The sequence below is a fragment of the Erithacus rubecula genome (genome assembly GCF_903797595.1).
Source record: "Erithacus rubecula genome assembly, chromosome: 15".
In the NCBI taxonomy this organism is placed as follows: domain Eukaryota; kingdom Metazoa; phylum Chordata; class Aves; order Passeriformes; family Muscicapidae; genus Erithacus; species Erithacus rubecula.
Window position 1 is genome coordinate 5,207,270 of NC_136667.1, and position 18,359 is coordinate 5,225,628.

General features: G+C 56.8%; 2 protein-coding genes across 2 annotated transcripts in view; both read left to right on the plus strand.

Moving 5' to 3' along the window:
* Positions 1–9,357, plus strand: part of EFNB1 (ephrin B1) — a 46,901-nt gene extending 37,544 nt beyond the window's left edge. The window contains exons 3-5 of the mRNA XM_079319259.1: positions 4,313–4,405; positions 5,296–5,424; positions 6,330–9,357. Coding sequence (XP_079175385.1) covers positions 4,313–4,405; positions 5,296–5,424; positions 6,330–6,718 — 611 coding nt within the window. The 3' untranslated portion in view covers positions 6,719–9,357. The remainder of the gene's footprint in view (positions 1–4,312; positions 4,406–5,295; positions 5,425–6,329) is intronic.
* The window catches only part of LOC306808570 (SAP30-binding protein-like), a 261,475-nt gene that overhangs the window by 105,086 nt on the left and 138,030 nt on the right, over positions 1–18,359 (plus strand). The window lies entirely within an intron of this gene.

Here is an 18,359-nt window from a genome sequence, read left to right on the forward strand (position 1 = left end):
CCCTCTGCACAGCCCCTGTCCCAGTGCTGGCAGCAGCCCCAGCCAAGGTGCTGGAGCTCAGGGAAGGGGCTGGGGGATGTGTGTGGGGTGGCGACCTCATGTCCCCAAAGTGGGGCTGGCTAGGAAGTGACATTAATATTAATATTAATATTAATAGTACTAATAACGGGGGTCTGAGCCAGAGCTGCATGGCCCTGATGCCTGGGAGGGGCAGGAGGAGGAGGAGGAGGAGGAGGAGCTGGGGCTGTAAGCAAGCCGTGCTCCCCAGAGCCCCAGGGAGTTGGTGTGCAGTGGAGCAGGCAGGTGCCTCTGCTCGGTGACCTGGAAGTGGCTCTGTGTCCCCTGGGGTGCCAGCCCTGCTTGGGATGGGGGCAGGAGCTCAGTGCCTGTGCTGGGTTGGGCTCCAGGGCAGCACCTCTGTGTCTGTACCAGGGGGTGTGAAACAGCTTGGAACATCTGGAGAGGGGAGGTGGCAGGAGCTGGGGTTTTCTTTGGACTGCAGTGTGCTGGTGGATTCCTGCAGGGATCTCTGGCAGTGTCAGAGATGTGGGAGGCACAATCCAGGGTGACCTGTAGGGACTTCACCTGTGCCAGGAGGGGCTGAAAGCCCAAGGGTGTCCAGGCTGGGCTGAGGCTGCCCTGCATCAGCTGCCCCTTGCCAGAGTCAGTCCTGTTGGGGTCAGGCCGTGGGCACTGTGGGATGCTGCCACCTCTCCTGAAGTGATGGACACAAGAACCTTGGGCAGGTTTAGGGGTGAGGGGGTGGTGGGGATGGGGCCGGGCTGCGGCCACGCCGTGCCTGGCTGGGGCTGGAGCAGGGCTGAGCTGCACAGATGGAAGAGTGATTAAGAGCAATAAAAGGAAAGAGACTTGGATTCGCTACAGTCTCAGCACATTAATTGTGCTTTGGGGCCCAAATCATAACGCAGCCCTGCTAGAGGGAATCCAGCAGAGAAACCAAACATCTCGCTCTGGCCAAGGCTGACCATTTAAGAGACCCTTGCCTTCATCTCTTGCCAGGTATTACTTCCAGCGTCTCCCATCTGCCAAAACCCTAGTTCTCCTTTGAAATATTTTTAAGGGAGGGAGAAAAGCTCTGGTGACACCGAGTGCTGGCGCTGGGGAGGCAGCAGGGACAGCACATGGCATTGCTGGCTGCAGACGGCACCGTGGGGTTGTTGGGGGTCTCAGCCATCTGTCCCAGCTCTGTGGTGTGTGTCACCAGGCTGGATGGGCCTGTGGGATTCCAGGAGTGGAGCTCCTGCCTGGCTTCCGTGGTGGCTGAGCATCTCCTCTAAATTGACAAGCAATTACATGGTTAATGGTATCACTGTTAAATCCTCATCACTCAGCAGCCCGGGGCTTAATGCTCCATTAGGGCAGAGGCATCTGATGGCTCTCCGGGCTGGGAGTGGCCTTTGCAAGTCACTGGCCAGAGGTTATTTTTGCTCTCCCACTACAGCCAACCTGTGAATCCATCCAAACTGGAATAGGACAGGAAAATGCAAAATGCTCCTGTACCTCAGTGTTGCTGGGGCTGGCAGGATTGAGTCTTGCTGGTGTGGCATGGGGAGGTGACAGTGCTGTTTGAGACCTGCCATTTCTTATTCCATGGGTATTCCCAGCTCCCTGCCTGGCTTCCTTTGTCGTGTCACAGCTCTGCCTGCTGCTGCTGTCCTGCAGCTGCCTCTCTGCAGCTCGGGGCTCCCCCAGCTTTCCTGCAGCCACTGTGGATTTAACATTTTCCTCTGTGGGTTGCTGACTCTGGATTCCATCTGCTGAGGATTGGTGGTGTCACCATGGCTCACCCTAACCATGGCAGTGAGTGGCACAGGCACCTGGGGAACTCATCAAGTGCCACCTGGATCCCAGTCTGGATCCACTGGAGCTGGGCTGAGCTGAACCTGGAGCCTTCTGCTGGGAAAGCAGGAAACAGAGCAGGAGGAGCAGCTCTTCATCACTGAGCTTCACAGGGAATTGTGCTGGAGGAGCCTTTCCCAATGGATCAAGGACCTGCTGCTCTCACATCACCCTGTCCTCCGTGTGCACACTGAACTCTCTGGACTCTGCACCATTTGCATGGATTTGGGGATTTAGGATTTTGACTTTTGGAAGTCCAGCCAGCTGTGTGGAGCATCCAGCTTCTCTCCAGCCCGTTGTGGATTTACACAGAATGTGGAAGTTCATGTCCTTGTTTCCAGAGGCCATTCCAAGACCATCACTGTGGGTTTTACAAACGTTTTTCCTTTTTTTTTGCCTCAAGCAACTGCTTCATTTTTCCACTTGGTTCCCTCTCAAAGCTACTTTCTCCCTCATCTTTTCCACGGCTGAACAAGAAGAAACTTTGTGTCCAAGTGTGGGGTGGGAAGAAGGATGCTCAGCTGTGTCCCTTCGTCCATCCCTGTGGCTCCAGCTGCCCCCTCTGTCCTCTTTGGACCTGTAATATTTTTGTTGTATGTGGATGGAATGTCTCCACAGTTATTTGGAGGAACTGCTGCCTTTGTGGGATCTTCTGGTTTCCCCCACTTGAACCACGCTTGCTTGTTACCTCATTTTGTTATAATTAGTTAATTATTTATAAATCAGACCTCGTGAGGCCTCACAGGGACTGGCTTTTACAGACTGCTGCCTTCTCCCTCAACGGATGAATCTCTTCAAGATGCAACAACCCATGGCATGGATCTGGAAGCTGGGAAACTGTTCAAGGAGCTGCTTCAGGGCTGTGAGCTGGGATGTATCTGCTGATTCCACCCCCAAACCGGTGCCTCCAGCCTGGGAGAACTGGGCTGCCGAGCTTTGTGCTGGAGTTGACTCCTGATGTGTTTTTATGGGGAGGCTGAGCTGAGGTCCATCCTGTTTGGATTCCAGAGAACTCGTGCAGGCTCGAGGGGCGTTTCTCCACATTCCCGGCTCGCTGATGACAGTGCTCCCAGCTGGGTGCTCCATCACAGCTGGATGCTCCATCCCAGCTCCATCCCAGGAGCTGCTGGCAGGGGGGACCCCCTGCAGGAGAGGTGATAACTCAGCAAATGGCCCAAGGACTTTCTGATTAGGAAAACATTTGCTGGGGTTTCAGGCGAGAGCCTTGATTGCACAGAGGTGTTTGGAAGGAGCTGATGGACTCAGAGCAGGATCTGGGTGTGCTTTGCAGAGTATCCCAGCTCCTGGAGGCACCCAGCCTCCTGCTGTGGGAAGGGCAATGTGGAAACATGACCTTGCTCTGTGCTCCAGCCTCTTCCTGTCTCCTCACCAGCACCCAGCAGGGTCCAGTGGATTCATCCCAAATTTCTGTCAGTCACCTGCCCTCCCAGACCTGCTTTTGCAGGCTGCACAGGGAACCTGAAACCCCAAGGCTGAGCTTTGGCCTTGAGCTCAGGGAGGTGTTGGCTGCACTGTGCTGGCCAAGTCCTGCCTTGTGTCTGGAAAATTATCCCTGGACTCCCTGATTCTCCATCACATTGCCTTCCCCTAGCTGTTGCTGAACTCCTCCTGGGTTTCCCTGCTTCCCTGGGTGAATTGATCCCTGTGGTTGGATTTGGTGGAGCACTGGGATGATTTGTGATTTAATGGGGTGGGAACCGTCCTGTCTCCATGACAGGCACAGTGGCCACATCTGACCCTGGGGGGGTCAGAAACCAGTTTTTTGAGTCTGTTTAGCAGAATCTTCCATTTAGGTGCTTAATCCTAAAATCCTCATGCTTTGTTTATTCTCTCTTGTGTCCCCCCTTGCCCTGAGCCTCACAGAGGGCCAGAGGATGGGGGACCTTCCCTGTGCTCCCATGGGATCCAAGGGCTGAAAACTCAGTGCTGGCTCCAGCGAAAAGCTAATGTGAATTTAAGTGACTTCTGCCCTGCAATTAGAGCCCCCAGAGCCCACTGGGGCTCTGAGTTTACATTCTTCACCGAGGCACAGGGTGTAATTAGAGATGTATAATTTAAACTGTGCATATGCAAGTGTTCCCATTCTGCACCAGGAGCAAAGGAAATTATCCAGGAATTAAAGGGGGAGGAGGGTGCAGGCGTGGAGAATGGCTCACTTGTGTGGATGTGGCAGTGAGAGGAAGCTGCAGGGATCATGTCCTCACTGCTGCAGGCAGCTTTGGAAGGGGCAGGAGCTGGGAATTCGGTGAGCTCCGGATTGGGGTGTGAAGATGTGGCTGTAATGGGGGGGTCAGGAGTGAATCCCTGGGGTAGGAGGTGCCAGGGGACAATGGAGACCTGCACAGTAATGCCAGGGAACAGCAAAGAGCTGCCCAGCAGTGCCCTTCCAGCTCCTAGGAGCCTGTCTAACATTGCCTCTGTTTTCTTGCAGCCACTTCCAACGGCACGCTGGATGGGCTGGAGAACCGGGAGGGAGGGGTCTGCCAGACACGCTCCATGAAGATTGTCATGAAAGTGGGGCAGGGTGAGTCCTCCTCTTCCCTGGGGTCTCCTCCTGTCCCCTGAACAGTCCCTGTTCCTCTGGGGGATGTGGGAGTTAAAAATTTCCAGGAAACTGAGGCCAGGGCAGCTGTTCCTGGGAGCACTCCTGGGTTAGTTCAGCAGAATTTCATTTTTAGGATCTTTCTTCCTGCCTTTTTTCTCTTGCCAGCATGGCGCATGTGCAGAGCACTGGGGTTGAAAGGGAGTGATTGTTCCTGGTTACCTCGTGGGCCTTATCCCAGCAGGAAGTGAGCTGGGCACAGGACCCACGAGCCCTGTGACTTCCCAGGCATCCAAGAGGGGATTGTAGCTGGCCAGGCATCAAGGATTGGTCTTGGTGGCTCTTAGCTGTGGAGGCCACCAGGCTGTGGGGTCTCTGGTGGCAATGGGACACCAAGGATATCACCAACAGGGTCTTCTCCTGGAGCTCCTGCTCCCCCCCACCTCCATCCCAATCTGCTTCCAGCCCCAGCAATGCCCTGGGCTCGTTTTGGCCCCGAATCGGATGCGCAGCTCCCGATTCTGCTTCTCATTATTGTGTTTGCACGTCGGGGCCAATATTTATAATAAACAGGCAAAGCTGTGCTGCAGCCTTGGCCTCCTGCCTGCCCTTCCCTTCCCTTCCTCCCGCTGCCCGAGCAAGAAACCTGTCCCAGCCCACGCACGGGAGCTGTGAAACAGCAAACCAGGGAATTAGGGTGGGGACCTGCTTCCCACAAGCCCTGGAGCAGCTCAGCCTTGCTCTGTGGCTCTTGGCATCTCCCAGTGCTCCTGTGCCCCGTGGGAGTGGCTGACGACTGGGGGTGCTTCTCTAGGGGGGAACAAGCCTTCCAGGTTGATCAAGGCTTCTCATCCATCCCTCCCCTTTCCCAGATCCAAATGCAGTGATCCCAGAGCAGCTGACGACGAGTCGGCCGAGCAAGGAGTCGGATGACACTGTGAAGGTCGTCACGCAGAGCCCACGCAGCAAGGTCCCAGCAGTGGAGGAGCCTGGCAAGCCAGGTGGGTGTTCAGGGATCCCCAGCAGAGGGGTGGGGCTCTGACTGCCATGAGGCCAGTGGAGCCCTCCCAAGCTGAGTTTGTTGCTTGGATGCCAGGTATACCAAACTCTATGGGTCTGAGATCTGGATGGGTTTGCCCTGAGTGTCGTGCCCATCTCTGCTGTACTGCTGCTGTCCCAAGCCCAGGGTGCAGAGCAGCTCGGGTTTGTTTTCCCAGCTTCTGGCAGAGCTTGGCAGGGAAGTGTTCTTTCAGCACTCCTCCTCCTCTCTTCCCATGTGTTCCTCACAGTACATCTGAGAGGGCTTGGAGGAGGTGAGGTCCTCGGGTGTGAGAGCCCTTTGAAGGGTAGTTTCCCGAGTTCCTGATGCCTCTGAGAGCAAAGTGGAATCAGATGAAGCTCCTTCTTTCCTGCCTGGATCAGGCCCTGAGGCTGCCCCAGCCCAGGGGGCAGTAATTGTAGTCTGTGGGGAATCTGGGTGTCAGAGCCCATGTTCACCAGGGCATCCCGGTCTGTTGTGGGGAGGGAAGGCTCCCCATGTCTGGAATGGTGTCACCTGGGCATGATCAGCACTCTGCTCCATAGGCTGGGAGATGGGAAGGGGAGCAGTGGTGCAGGATGGGGAAGAGGGCATATGGTGCCCCCTCTGTGGATACCTGGGGCTCCTGCCTGTCCTGGCCAGTCCTTCCAAAGATGTGTGGGGTGGGAAGGTGGGCAGCAAGTGCCATCCCCTTGGAGGTGTGGGGCTCCCCTCCTTGGGAACATGGCAGGAGAATGTTGTGCTGAGTATGTGGGGCAGAGAGGGGCTCCAATGGGCAGCTCATCCCCCTGCTCCCCAGGGTGATCCATGCATGGACAGGGCACAGATCTGGCTGCCTCTCTGACCCCATCTCCCCTCGCCTCGCAGGCTCCGTCAACCAGGACGGCCAGGAGACCCAAGGTCCCAGCGATGGCTTCCTGAGCTCCAAGGTGGCCGTGTTCGCCGCCATCGGCGCCGGCTGCGTCATCTTCATCCTCATCATCATCTTCCTCGTCGTGCTCCTGATCAAGATCCGCAAGCGGCACCGGAAGCACACGCAGCAGCGAGCCGCAGCCTTGTCCCTCAGCACCTTGGCCAGCCCCAAATGCAGCGGGAACGCGGGCTCGGAGCCCAGCGACATCATCATCCCCTTACGGACTACAGAGAACAACTACTGCCCGCACTACGAGAAGGTGAGCGGGGACTACGGGCACCCCGTCTACATCGTGCAGGAGATGCCCCCGCAGAGCCCAGCCAACATTTACTACAAGGTGTGAGGAGCAGCCTGGGCAGGGCCGATGCAGCAGCGCGGGAGCGCCGGGCGCGGGGCCGGCGCCGCAGGGAGGAAGCGACACGTCCCCCCCCAGGCACGGCGCGGGGAGCGGCGCCGGGAGCGGAGGGCTCAACGCTCACCTGCTGATTCTCCCCTTTGTATTTAGTTTTGTAGTTCTCAGCTTTTGTAATCCCGAGACTCTTGAGGGTGAGCCTTCAGCCTCCTCCTCTTCTTCTCCAGACTGTGGCCGGCCGTGGGGGGCGGGCGCCGTGCCTTTCCGTGCTCGGGACGCCGTTGGCAAACCCGGAGACTCCACCTCCCCTTTGTGGTTTGGGATTTCCCCTCGGGCCCTGCAGGAAGTGCCCGCCAGCGCTGCGGGGTCCCGGAGCCTGGAGCCACGCCGGGGCCTCGGTCCCAGGAGCAGCGAGCGCACAGGGGGATGAGGAGGAGGAGGATGCTTTGCCAAGGTGCCAAGATGTAGACAACTGTGCAGGGAGGAAGCTGGCAAACCCGATTTACTACTACTACTATTATTATTATTATAATTATTTTAATTTTTTTGTAACATTTTTATTTTTGTGAATTCCGGGCGGGACTCTGGCCCGCCGCCTCCGGGCACACGCCGTCACCTCCTTCCAGCACATCATCCTGCCGGCCACGGGGCAGACCCTGTTCCCCCACTGCCCCTGGAAACTTTTGTGTTCGTAGCTGTTGACTCTTGTTTTAGTCTCTTTATAAAAAGAAAGAAAGAAAAAAAAATTTCTATCTCCACCCTGTCTCAAGCGTTCAGTGCGCGAGGGGCTGGACGCTGCTCCTGCCCCATGCAGAGCAGCTGTGGCCTGACAGCTTTTCCTGACCTCTCTGGAGCATCCCACTGTGGAAAAAAGCCTTTGGCTTTCTTTCAGTCTGAGGCTGAGCCTGCTGGAAGCAAAGTAGGAGGTGGCAAGGGGAAGCTGCAGCCCCCTCCTGAGCTGGGCATACTGCAGGTGGTTGTCCTTGGAAAGGAAAACTGGAAAACAAAGGTTCCCTTGCAGCTTGTGCTGGGTGTGTCAGGAGGAGGCTGGTGCTCGGAGCTGGAAGCCCCCAGGAGGCTGGAGCACCAGGCTTGGCTTGGTTGGGAGCTGAGCCAAAGGCTTTTCCACCCTCCTGGTTTACCTGAAGAATGCAGTGCCCCTCAGCAGGACCTGCTGTGCCTGTTCCCTGCCCTGCTCCTGCTGCAGGAGCATTCCCTGTCCTGCCACCTCCCAGGGGTCCCAAGCCTGGGCTCCCCTGCCCTTGCCTTGCCCATCTCCTGCCCAAAACTGGAAGGGGCTGAGCCTGGCTGGTGGGATCATTGCAGAGGAGCTTCCAGCACCGTGGCTGATGTCAGTGAGCCCAGTGGCAGTGCCCTGTCACTGCCTGTCCTCGGGCTGTCCCCCCTTCCTCTCTTTTCCTTCCAGCAGTAGCTGCTTTTGCTCAGGGAGCAGGAGTGGGTGGCAGGGCTGTCCTGCCCGGGCTGTTCCCCCTGTCCCCAGGGCCCTGAATCCTGCCTTAGGAAGTGCCCAAAGAGCGAGGGAGCTGCTCTGCTAAAGTGCCTTGACAAGGAGCGGGCGGGGGCACAGCAGGGACAGGGGACCATGGCCTGGGAGGATCTGGTGACTTGGGGGATCTGGTGACTTAGTTGGATCTGGTGGCCCAGCTGCTGTGCTGGGGTTTGGCCCTGAGTGGGATGGGAGCATCCTGTGGTGTCACATTGTTGGGTTTGTTGTTTAGGGCAGGAATTTGGGCTGAAGCTTAGTGGGGTGTCCCAGCTCCCCTCCTGCCCTTGGCATCCTGAGGTGGTTCTGCTTCCAGGGCCCCAAACCAGCTGCTTCCCTCGGGAGAGATGCACCCCAGCAGGTGCTCCCCCCTTCCCCATCCCAGCACTGCTTCCCCGTGTAGCACCTTCCATCCCTCTCTCCTCTGTGGGATCCACTGCCCATCCTGGCCCCCACCAGGACCCCCATTCCCCAATGGGAAAATCCCAGAGAATCGTGTCTTAAAAAAATCCCCTTTCCCTCTTCCCTCTGCCAAACCTTAGCCTGTGTTTCCTGAAGTGAGCAGAGCCCTGGCTGGGTGGTGGTGGCAGTGGTGATGGTGACAGTGACAGTGGAATCTGTTAGGAACAGTGACTGCAGTAGAGGGGGAGGTGGGGGGATGATGTAGTTTTGGTTTGGTTTTGGTGGAGAAGGGACAGAGTCTGGCCACAGGTTGTACCAAAATTGATCTGACAGTGCTGGTGGCTTCCTCATGGTGACTGTCCCCAGCTGAGGTCTCCATCAGTCCCACTCCTGCTGCTGGGAACAGCTGCAAAACCTTGTAAATATGTGAAGAAAGGGTGAAATCAGAACTCTTGGTTTTTGCTGAGCACCTCGGGCTGCTGGGTCCTGGATCAGAGTGTGTCCCTCGGGTTCTTTTCTTGGAAAGAATTGAAATTTGGTTGATTTTTTCCTTTTTTTTTTAAATTTTTTTTGTTCCCCCACCCCCTTTTGTTTGTGTAAATACTAGTCTTTTTTGGAAGAAATAATGTAAAGATGTTTTGTATAAACTCCGAATTATTTTCTGGTTGCTTTTTCTTAGAAAAACAAATGAGAACTTAAAAAAAAAAGATGAAAAAAAAAGAAATTTTAACCACAAGAACGGGTGTAAAACATTGTCATAGAGCTCAGCCTGGAGCCTGTGGGCTGTGCTGGAGTGTGGGAACTGCCAGGATGGGGACTGGGGACCTGCCCTCGATATAATGCAGGATCAGATGGGCTCCAAGCAGAGTGAGGCAGGAATCTGGGATTCTATTCCATCCCAGAATCTGTGGCTCACTCCCAGTGATTCCCAAAGCTGTGAGCCCTGCCCTGGCCATGAGCAGAGACATGGTGGCACATGGTGACCTAAAGGAGCATCAAATTTATCTGCTTTCTTATCTTTAACCAGAATATCCCTGACAGGAATGCAGAACTCAGTGCAACATCCAGAGATCCTGCTCTGCTTTCCTGGGCCTGTGGAGCTGCTCCTGGTGCAGATTCCTGTTTTCTGGTTGCCTATTTTGCCAGCTCACCATGGCCCCATCTCTTCTTGGTGCCTGGGCTGGGGTGGCTTCTCCTCAGCGCAGGTGCCATCCCTGGAGCCATCTCCAGTGTCACTTGGCACTCGGAAGGCATCAGGGTTGCTCCCAGGAGCTGGGCTGTGAACCTGCATTGTATCGACACAGGCTTCCTGGGAGGTTCCCAGGTGCTGGAGCAGGGATGGAACATCCCTGTCTCTCTCCATCCCGGCAGCGCCGCGCCCCCGCACGTCCTCCCCGCGCTCCCACATTTCAGAGCTGTGCCACCTCCACATCCCACAGCGTCACATCCGCGCCGTCCCTGTCCCCAGGGCTCTGCCATCAGCCAGCCGGGGCTGCGCTGCCCCAGCCCGTGTCCCTGCCCGCCCTGCCCTGCCCTTAGCCCAGCGCCGCAGCCGCGGCGCTCCTGGCGCTGGGTGGGGCTGGGGCCGAGCGGGAATGCTTGGGAACCGGGACCCCTCTGTGCCGGCCCCTCCTGGGCTGCAGGGGCACGTCCTGCCTCCAGCCTCGCTGTCCCTGTGCTGGTTGTTCTCCCGGGGGGCTCCGGGATCCCCTCGGCCGCGCTCCCGGCGCCGCAGATTTTCTTTCTTCGTGTCATGTTCCTGGTTTTGATTCCTTTCGCCTTCTCCCAGCTCTCCCGCCCAGTAGCATATCATCGGCATCGGTAACAGCTCTGTGGCAGCTGAACTCCATGGAGCCGTGATGGAACCTGATATATTGTTAAATAAAAGGGTTTTTTTCCTATGGAATCCTGGCTGTCTCCCGTGTGCTTTCTTCCTGCCCCAGGTTTGAAGCTGCAGCCTGAGCTGAAGGGGTCTAGGGAGAGCTGGCTGGGACAGATCCTCACTGCCTGGTCCTGGTGGCTTTGGTTTGGTCGGGAAAAGTTTGGAGATTTTTGTCCAATATTTGCAGCATGGACTCGGGACTCCATGGATATGGTTGGACCTTGTGATCTGAAAGGTCTTTTCCAACCCAAATGATCCTGTGTTTCCACGGCTCTGTCCCTGCAGCTGGAGGCTCCTGGGAGCCAGTGGATTCCTCTCAGGCTTGAGGGGCTGCTCCTGTGCTCCAGAGCAGGCAGAGCGTGTTGGGAGCTGCTGGTGGGTGGCACAGGACAGGGATGGGAATTCCTGGCAGGAATTTGCCTCCTCCAGACAGGCACAGTGAAAGGCAGGGAGTGAGGCCAGCTCCTTCTCACCTTGGAGATGCTTTAGGAGAGGAGGGAGTCATGAAGTTCCTGCCTGGTGCAAACCACACCTGCTCCAGTCCAGGCTGTCCTGTCAGGAATTGTGGGTGCTGGATTCTGGGGTGACACAGGGATATGTGAGGGAATGGGTCTGGTTTATGGGATCTCAGAGTTAAGATGGGGCTGAGGCACCAACCAAGAGAGGCTGGAGGAAACGAATCCAACCTGGAGGGGTGAGGTGAGCCCTGGGGATGGAGCACAGTGGGGTAATTCAGAGCTGCTTGGGTACAACCAGAACCTCCAGGACCATGCCAAGAGCCTGCTGGAGTGAGGGAATGCCGGGATGGGGGTCGGGATGGAGATGGGGGGGCCCTGGGCTGCACCAGCCGCGCTCAAATGTGGTTTGCTGGTTTAAAAATCCTCCCTCTCTGCGTGCTTTGATCCCAGTGGGAATGAAATAAGGCTTTTAATTCTAAACAGCTTCGCTGGGCCCTGATGCCCGCGGGGAGAACTGGAAGTGCCAAACATGCTGGGACTTGCCAGCAGAGGGAAAAGTGCTTTAACAGGTTCCTGGAACCCTCCCCCGGCCGGGAGCGGGGCTGCGGGAGGGTCCCCCCGGCGCCGGGGCTGCTCCGGGTGGGACCAGCACGGGCCGGGGGTGCAGAGCCTGCCAGCCCCGCGGGTCACCCCTGTGCTCCCTGTGTGTCCCCAGGCAGCTGCACAGAGGCTCCCATAGGGCAGGGACCTCTGGAGCTGCTTCCCCTCCTGATCCCACCCCAGTGCCACATCCTGCAGAAATCCACGTGCTGGGAAAGGTTTGTTTGGGAGCACCCTTGTCTCTGGCTGTGCTGGGAGGGGACATCAAACCCTGGTTTGCCCAGGGGGACATGGTGGCTCCACTGTGCTCCCAGGGGCTGGCTGGCAGTGAGGGATCAGCAGGATCCTACCCGGGAGCCTCTGGATCTGGAAAGTTCATTAAAGCTGCAGAGCTGCTGATGGTTTTGGATGTCCATCAGGACTGGAGGAGTTATTTTAATTATTTCACATAAAGGAGCTTTTTGTCGAGTTTATTAACTCGCCCTTGGCTGGATCCCACTCGGGAGTGGAGCTGCTGCCAGGTCGGCAGAGCTGGAGCATTTGGGGGGATTGGGATGCTGGGGGTGACCATGTCCCTGGTGCAGGAGGATTTGGGGGGATTGGGATGCTGGGGGTGACCATGTCCCTGGTGCAGGAGGATTTGGGGGGGATTGGGATGCTGGGGGTCACCATATCCCTGGTGCAGGAGGATTTGGGGGGATTGGGATGCTGGGGGTCACCATGTCCCTGGTGCAGGAGGATTTGGGGGGATTGGGATGCTGGGGGTGACCATGTCCCTGGTGCAGGAGGATTTGGGGGGGATTGGGATGCTGGGGGTCACCATGTCCCTGGTGCAGGAGGATTTGGGGGGATTGGGATGCTGGGGGTGACCATGTCCCTGGTGCAAGAGCATGTGGGGGGATTGAGGTACTGTGGGGTCTGTGTTCCTGGTGCAGGAGTGTTTGGGGGATGAGGATGGCAGGGTCACTCCAGGTGCAGGAGCAGTGCCAGTGTGTGTTACAGCCAGGGTGGAACCTCCACAGAAGGGGAGCCCATATGGGAATGATCTGTATGGCCTGGTTAAGGAATGGGAAGCTCAAAGCCCCTTGGAGGAAGGTGAGCAGGGAATGATGGATCTGTAGCAATTCCAGCTCCAGTTTGAGACCAGGCTTAGCTGGAGATGGGACATCAGGGCTGCTGTGGGGCTCAGGACGAGCTCTGGTGTGGGGGAGCACGAGGCAGGGACACTCCCAGGATTCTCAGAACATCAGCTCCACGTGCTGGGGCTGTGCTGGTGGCACTGGTGCTGACAGGGTGCTCTCCCTGTTCCACCCATCCTCTCCCTCCTAATCCCAGCACTGCCAAATTGTCATCCCTGGAGCTTCCCACTCCCCTCAAGGCCCTGAGCAGCAGAACCCATCCGTGGACAAGCTGGGCCTGAGAGGCAGCAGGGATGGAGCTGGAGCACCAGTGCCTTTAGCCTCTGCTCTTCCCAGCCTTGGCTGCATTCCTTGGATCTCAGCAGGGCTGAGGGTGAGCAGGACAATGTAACCCAGATTTCCTTTCCAATATCACACCCCATTCTACCATTGCTGCAGCCCATTCCTGGCCTCACCCACCCTTCCCAGCCCACTCAGCCTCCTCCTCTGACATTCCCACTCCAAGGGGAACATCTGAACCCCCCAGCCTGGAAGGGGCTGGATGACAGCAATTCCTGTTCATAAACCTTGGCTGGACCAGCTGTGGCTGCCAAAATTGGGAAGTTTATCCTTGTTTTCCCTACAATATATCCAAAATAACTAACAGGTTTTCCTGGTCGAGGGGCTGGGCTTTTCCCACAGCCAGGCTTTCTGCAGCATCCACTGGCCTGCCTGCACCTGGCTCCAGGGAGAGGAGGCTGGAAGATCCATTAGGCTGTCGTGGAATGCAACGAGTCCCGCGGGCTCCGTAATGAGAGCAATAACGGGAATGCACTGGGGGGCTGTTTGTCACTGGGATGGGATGGGGTGGGATGGGATGGGGTGGGATGGGACAGTGATGCAGACAGGGATGGGATGGAGATGGGTGTTAGGTGCTGAATGAGATGGGAGGAGGAGAAGGGTGCGGCAGAGGAGGGATAGAGCACAGCTGATGCTGGTAGGCAGCGGGTCGGGCTGCAGCGCTCTCCCTGTGCTGCTGTGCCAGTGCCAGCCCCGTGCCTGTGCCAGGGCTGCCATCTGTGCCCGAGCAGCAGCAGATCCGGGCCGAGGGGCCCGGCGCCGCTCGCACAAAGGCGCCGCAGTCGGACCCAGCGCAGCTCAAGTGCTCGGAGAAAAGCGTCACGCGCTGCCAAGGCTTTTCCTCTGCAGGCAGGCCCCGAGCCAGCAGGGATGCTTGCAGCCTTTCTCCCCTGGCAGCGCTTCCAGCATCCTGAAAAAGCTCTTCCTTGGTCATATCCCAGCCGGCAGGGATGTGCAGAGGCTCCTGTGAATGACCTCCCTGGGTTTGCCAGCAACTCACTGGGATAACCGTGGAGAAAGGGCTGGGCTGGAAAAGGCAAAGGAGTGTGCTGGGAAGCCACGGGGGAATGAGGAGGAAACTTTGTCCTGGTGAAACAGGGAGCTTCAGGATAAATCCTGTAGGTTTTGGTTCGTTGAGAAGGAATGAACACGGCTCTACTGCAAACATCAGTTAATTATGTGCAAGGTTTTAATGTTCCTGAAACACAACCCTTGGACAGGGTCCCCCAGCTGCTGGAAAGGGGTCTGAATGAAACACAGAACTTTTCCTTTTGTTTTTGATGGAGGATGAGAGAAAAATGGGAAATATCAGTGCTGTGGCCACCCTGAGAGCTGCTGCTGAGCCAACCCAGGATCTCGACAGAGGCTCTGCCTCTCTGCAATCCTGGGATCCCAACAGGGGCTTGTCCTGCTTTTCAGCAATCCTGGGATCCTGACAGGGGCTTGTCCTGCTTTTCAATAATCCTGGGATCCTGACAGGGGCTTGTTCTACCTCTCACTAATCCTGGGACTCTGTGGAGGAGGTTCTCCCTCCTCTGAGCCAGCCCAGGATCCTGCTGGGAGGTTGCCCCATTTCAGTGGTCACTCTGTTCCTCAGGGCACGAGGAATAAGGGCACTGTGACTGCAGGGTGGACGTGTCCTGGGGGAGGTGTGATCCAGGCTCCCACACCTTCACCCTGCCCCAGGGAGGGATGTGGCTGAACTTTTGTCATGTCCCATGTCCCAAGGCCAGCACTCAGAGCTCGGGGATGGGATTTGGGCAGAGCCAGGACAAGCTGAGCTCCTGTTCCCATCCTGCAGCTCCTGTTCCCATCCCAGCAATCTCCTCCAGCCTTGGAGCTGCCCTGGGCTGGGAAGGGCTGAGCGAGGCTTTGGTTTCAGCCCAGCTCCCCCCTAATTCCTGCAGCCTGGTGTAATCCTCCCCAGCGAGCCCAGCGCCAGGCTCCTGCTGGAAATTGGCTCTGGCTGTGGCTCTGGGGTCTTTGGAGGGAAGCTGAGCCAGAAGGAAAAGCGAGCTGGAGACTCCAAAGGGCTGGGTGGGGGGCTCTGCTCTCCTCCTGGGGGCTGGGGGAGCTCAGGTGGGGACATGGCCCAGCTGGTGTCTGGAGAGGGGTGGATAAAGCCCTGGTGGGATCATCCCTGTGGAAGAGAGCAGCTCATGAGAGCAGCTCGAGAGGATGTGGGATGAGCTGTGGCAGCCCACTGCTTGATGTAAAATGGGATTGGCCATTAATTATGGACTTTATAGGGCCAGACTGGGGGGACCTGCAGGGGCTGGGTCACAGCGAGGGCTGAGGGGACCCAGGGATGGCAAGGGCTGAGCTTCATCCCAGCTGGAAAAGGCAGCTCTGAGCAGGCAAGGTGGGTCCTGCTGGGGTGTCCATCCCACCCCTGCCAGAGCCTGACACCTCTCCTCGCCCTCCCTGGCCTTCCAACAATAATCCCGGTGCCGGCTGGGCTTTGCTGCTCTTGGACGCGGGAGTGGGGCCGGAGCGCCCGGCTCGTAAGGCGATATCCCGATATCCCGGCAGCCGGAGCAGCCGAACAAAGGCGCAGTGTCTGCGCCCCCCGGGTCACCCGGAAAGCCGTCCCAGCCCGGGGGGAAAGGGTTAAGGAAGGCTGAGCCTCCGAACATCCCGCGATCCTTCTCAAAACCAACAGAGGGGTCATTAGCTGCTAATAAACGGGAAAGATGAGCCTGGCTGTCCTTGGGGGGTGCAGAGGGCTGGGGTGGAGCAGCGAGGCTGAGGGGGCTCATCCCGAACCCCAGGAAATGCCAGGCTATGAACGCCTCACTCACAGCTCAGGCAGAGGCAGCAAAACCTGCAGCTGGGGATTTTATTCCATGTCTTATCATAGCATCACAGAATCATTAAGGTGGGAAAATCACGCTGAGATCATGGAGTCCAACTTTTCTCCCAGGACTGCTGTGTCCCCAAGTGTCATTTCCACAGGTGTTTTTTTTTTTTTTAATGCTTCCAGGGATGGTGATTCCATCGCTTCCCTGAGCAACCTGTTCCAGGCCCTGACCACCCTTTCAACAAAGAAAATCCTGCAGGGTTTCCCAGAGTCAGTTTTGCACCTTCCTGGTGATCCCAGCAGCTGGAGGTGGATTTCCAGGCACAGAACCCCTGTGCATGTGAGGGGGATGCAGGAATTCCCACCAGGAATTTTATTTGGCTGCTGGAATCCCCTCATTCAGCTGGGGATGGACAGAGAGCTTGGCAGGAGCCAAAAAGGCTCCCCAGGGGCAACAGTGGGTCTGCCCTGCCTGGAGATGCTCCATGGGATGGATACTCCATGAGAGATGATCCATGGGATGCTCCAAGGGATGGATGATTGATGGGATGCTCCATGGGATGCTCTGTGAGATGCTTTATAGGATCCTCCATGAGATTCTCCATGGGATGCTCCATGGGATGTTCCATGAGATGCTCCATGAGATGCTTCATGGGATGGATGCTCCATGGGATGGATGCTACATGAGATGCTCCATGGGATGGATGCTCTATGGGATGGACACTACATGGGATGGATGCTCCATGGGATGCTCCATGGGATGCTCCATGGGATGGATGCTCCATGAGATGCTCCAAGGGATAGATGATCAATGGGATGGACACTCCATGGGATGGATGCTCCATGAGATGCTCCAAGGGATAGATGATCAATGGGGTGGACACTCCATGGGATGGATGCTCCATGAGGTGCTCCATGGGATGCATGCTCCATGAGGTGCTCCATGGGATGGATGCTCCATGAGATGCTCCATGGGATGGATGCTCCATGAGGTGCTCCATGGGATGGATGCTCCATGGGATGGATGCTCCATGAGGTGCTCCATGGGATGCATGCTCCATGAGATGCTCCATGGGATGGATGCTCCATGAGATGCTCCATGGGATGCTCTTGCTCCGCCCCATCCCGCGCTCCCTCCGCTCTTCCCCGCGGCACCGCTGGCTGTGGGACAGAGGCAGGGAGGGACTGGCAGGCGAATCCCCCCGGCTGGAGAGAAAGGCCCTTTCAGGGAGTGCAGCCAAGCGCGGAGCGCGGCCGGGGCGGGGAGGCCCCGCGGCCCCGCGGGATGGGCGGGGAGGACGGAGCTGGAGCACGGCGGGACCTGCTGAGCCCCAGGGCGAGGGAAATCTCTGGAGGAAGGGAAGGTGGAGGCTTCCTGGGAGACCAGGAATTGCAGCTGGACCCTTTGGATCGTTCTGACCCAGCACTGGGGCTGCTCCCGCTGTGGGTGGGGTTTTCCAGCCAGGATGGGCATCCCGGCTGTGGAGCCCCTCCTGTCTCCAGCATCAGGGGATGCTGGTGGAGAAGCTCCTCATCCATGTGGGATTCACCCACCAGGAGCAGGAGCAGGCAGCTGGGAATGCTCCCAGCTCACCCCAGACCTGAGGAGTGCTGGGGCAGCCACAGTGGAGGGGCCTGGGAGAGCTTGGCTCTCACCCTTCATCAGCAAAGTGGGAAAACTATTCCTTCCCCTCCAACAGGTTTTTAAAGGAATAGTTTTTCCATAGAAGTCACTTAACATTTCCCACTTCACTGTGTCCTCTGGGCAGGCCAGTGCTGCCCAGTGTCCCATGCCCAGCTCCCCAGTCCCAGTACCAAACTTAGAATTGGCTCTGCCATGCTCCTTTTGTTTCTACCAGAGTGGGGTGAAACGTGTCCGATTAATGCTGTGCTCAACAAAAATATGCAGTTTTGGACTGGCCTGGACTATTCATTCGTTCTGGGTTCATGGCCAAAAGAACGGATTTTTAAAAATATAAAAATGTCTCACTTCAACATTTTTTTAAATCAAATATTTTGGCTTTGCCTTTGGAGTCAGAACTGGGAGATCAGGTGAAGCCATAGGGAGCACTTTTAAAAACATTTTTTCCAACCTAACTCTGTCTTCCCAAACAAACTTGGCCTTTTCTCTGGCTGTATTTAACGTGGGATTGTTTGTTTATCCTCATGCAGACCACGGCGTTTGCTTTTGTGGTGTTTCTTGTTTGTTCTGGGATCCTTGAAATGATTTGGGTTTTGTTATTATTTGCTCGCTGTAGGAAACCCCAAATCTGTTATTTTCACGCTTTTTGTTGCTGTGGGTTTTCCTCCAGCATTTTCTGTTACCTACCAGCAAGAAGAGGGATTTGGGGTGTTGCTTCCCATGGATGGACCCTTGTGGGGTGGTTGGGGTTTTTTTTTAGGGGGTGTTTTAGGGTTTTTTAAGGTTTTTTAGGGCTTGTAGCAGCCAAGCCAAGGGGAGGCCATGTGAGCCATGGGAAGGGGATCTCCAGGGATGTGTCCTGCTCC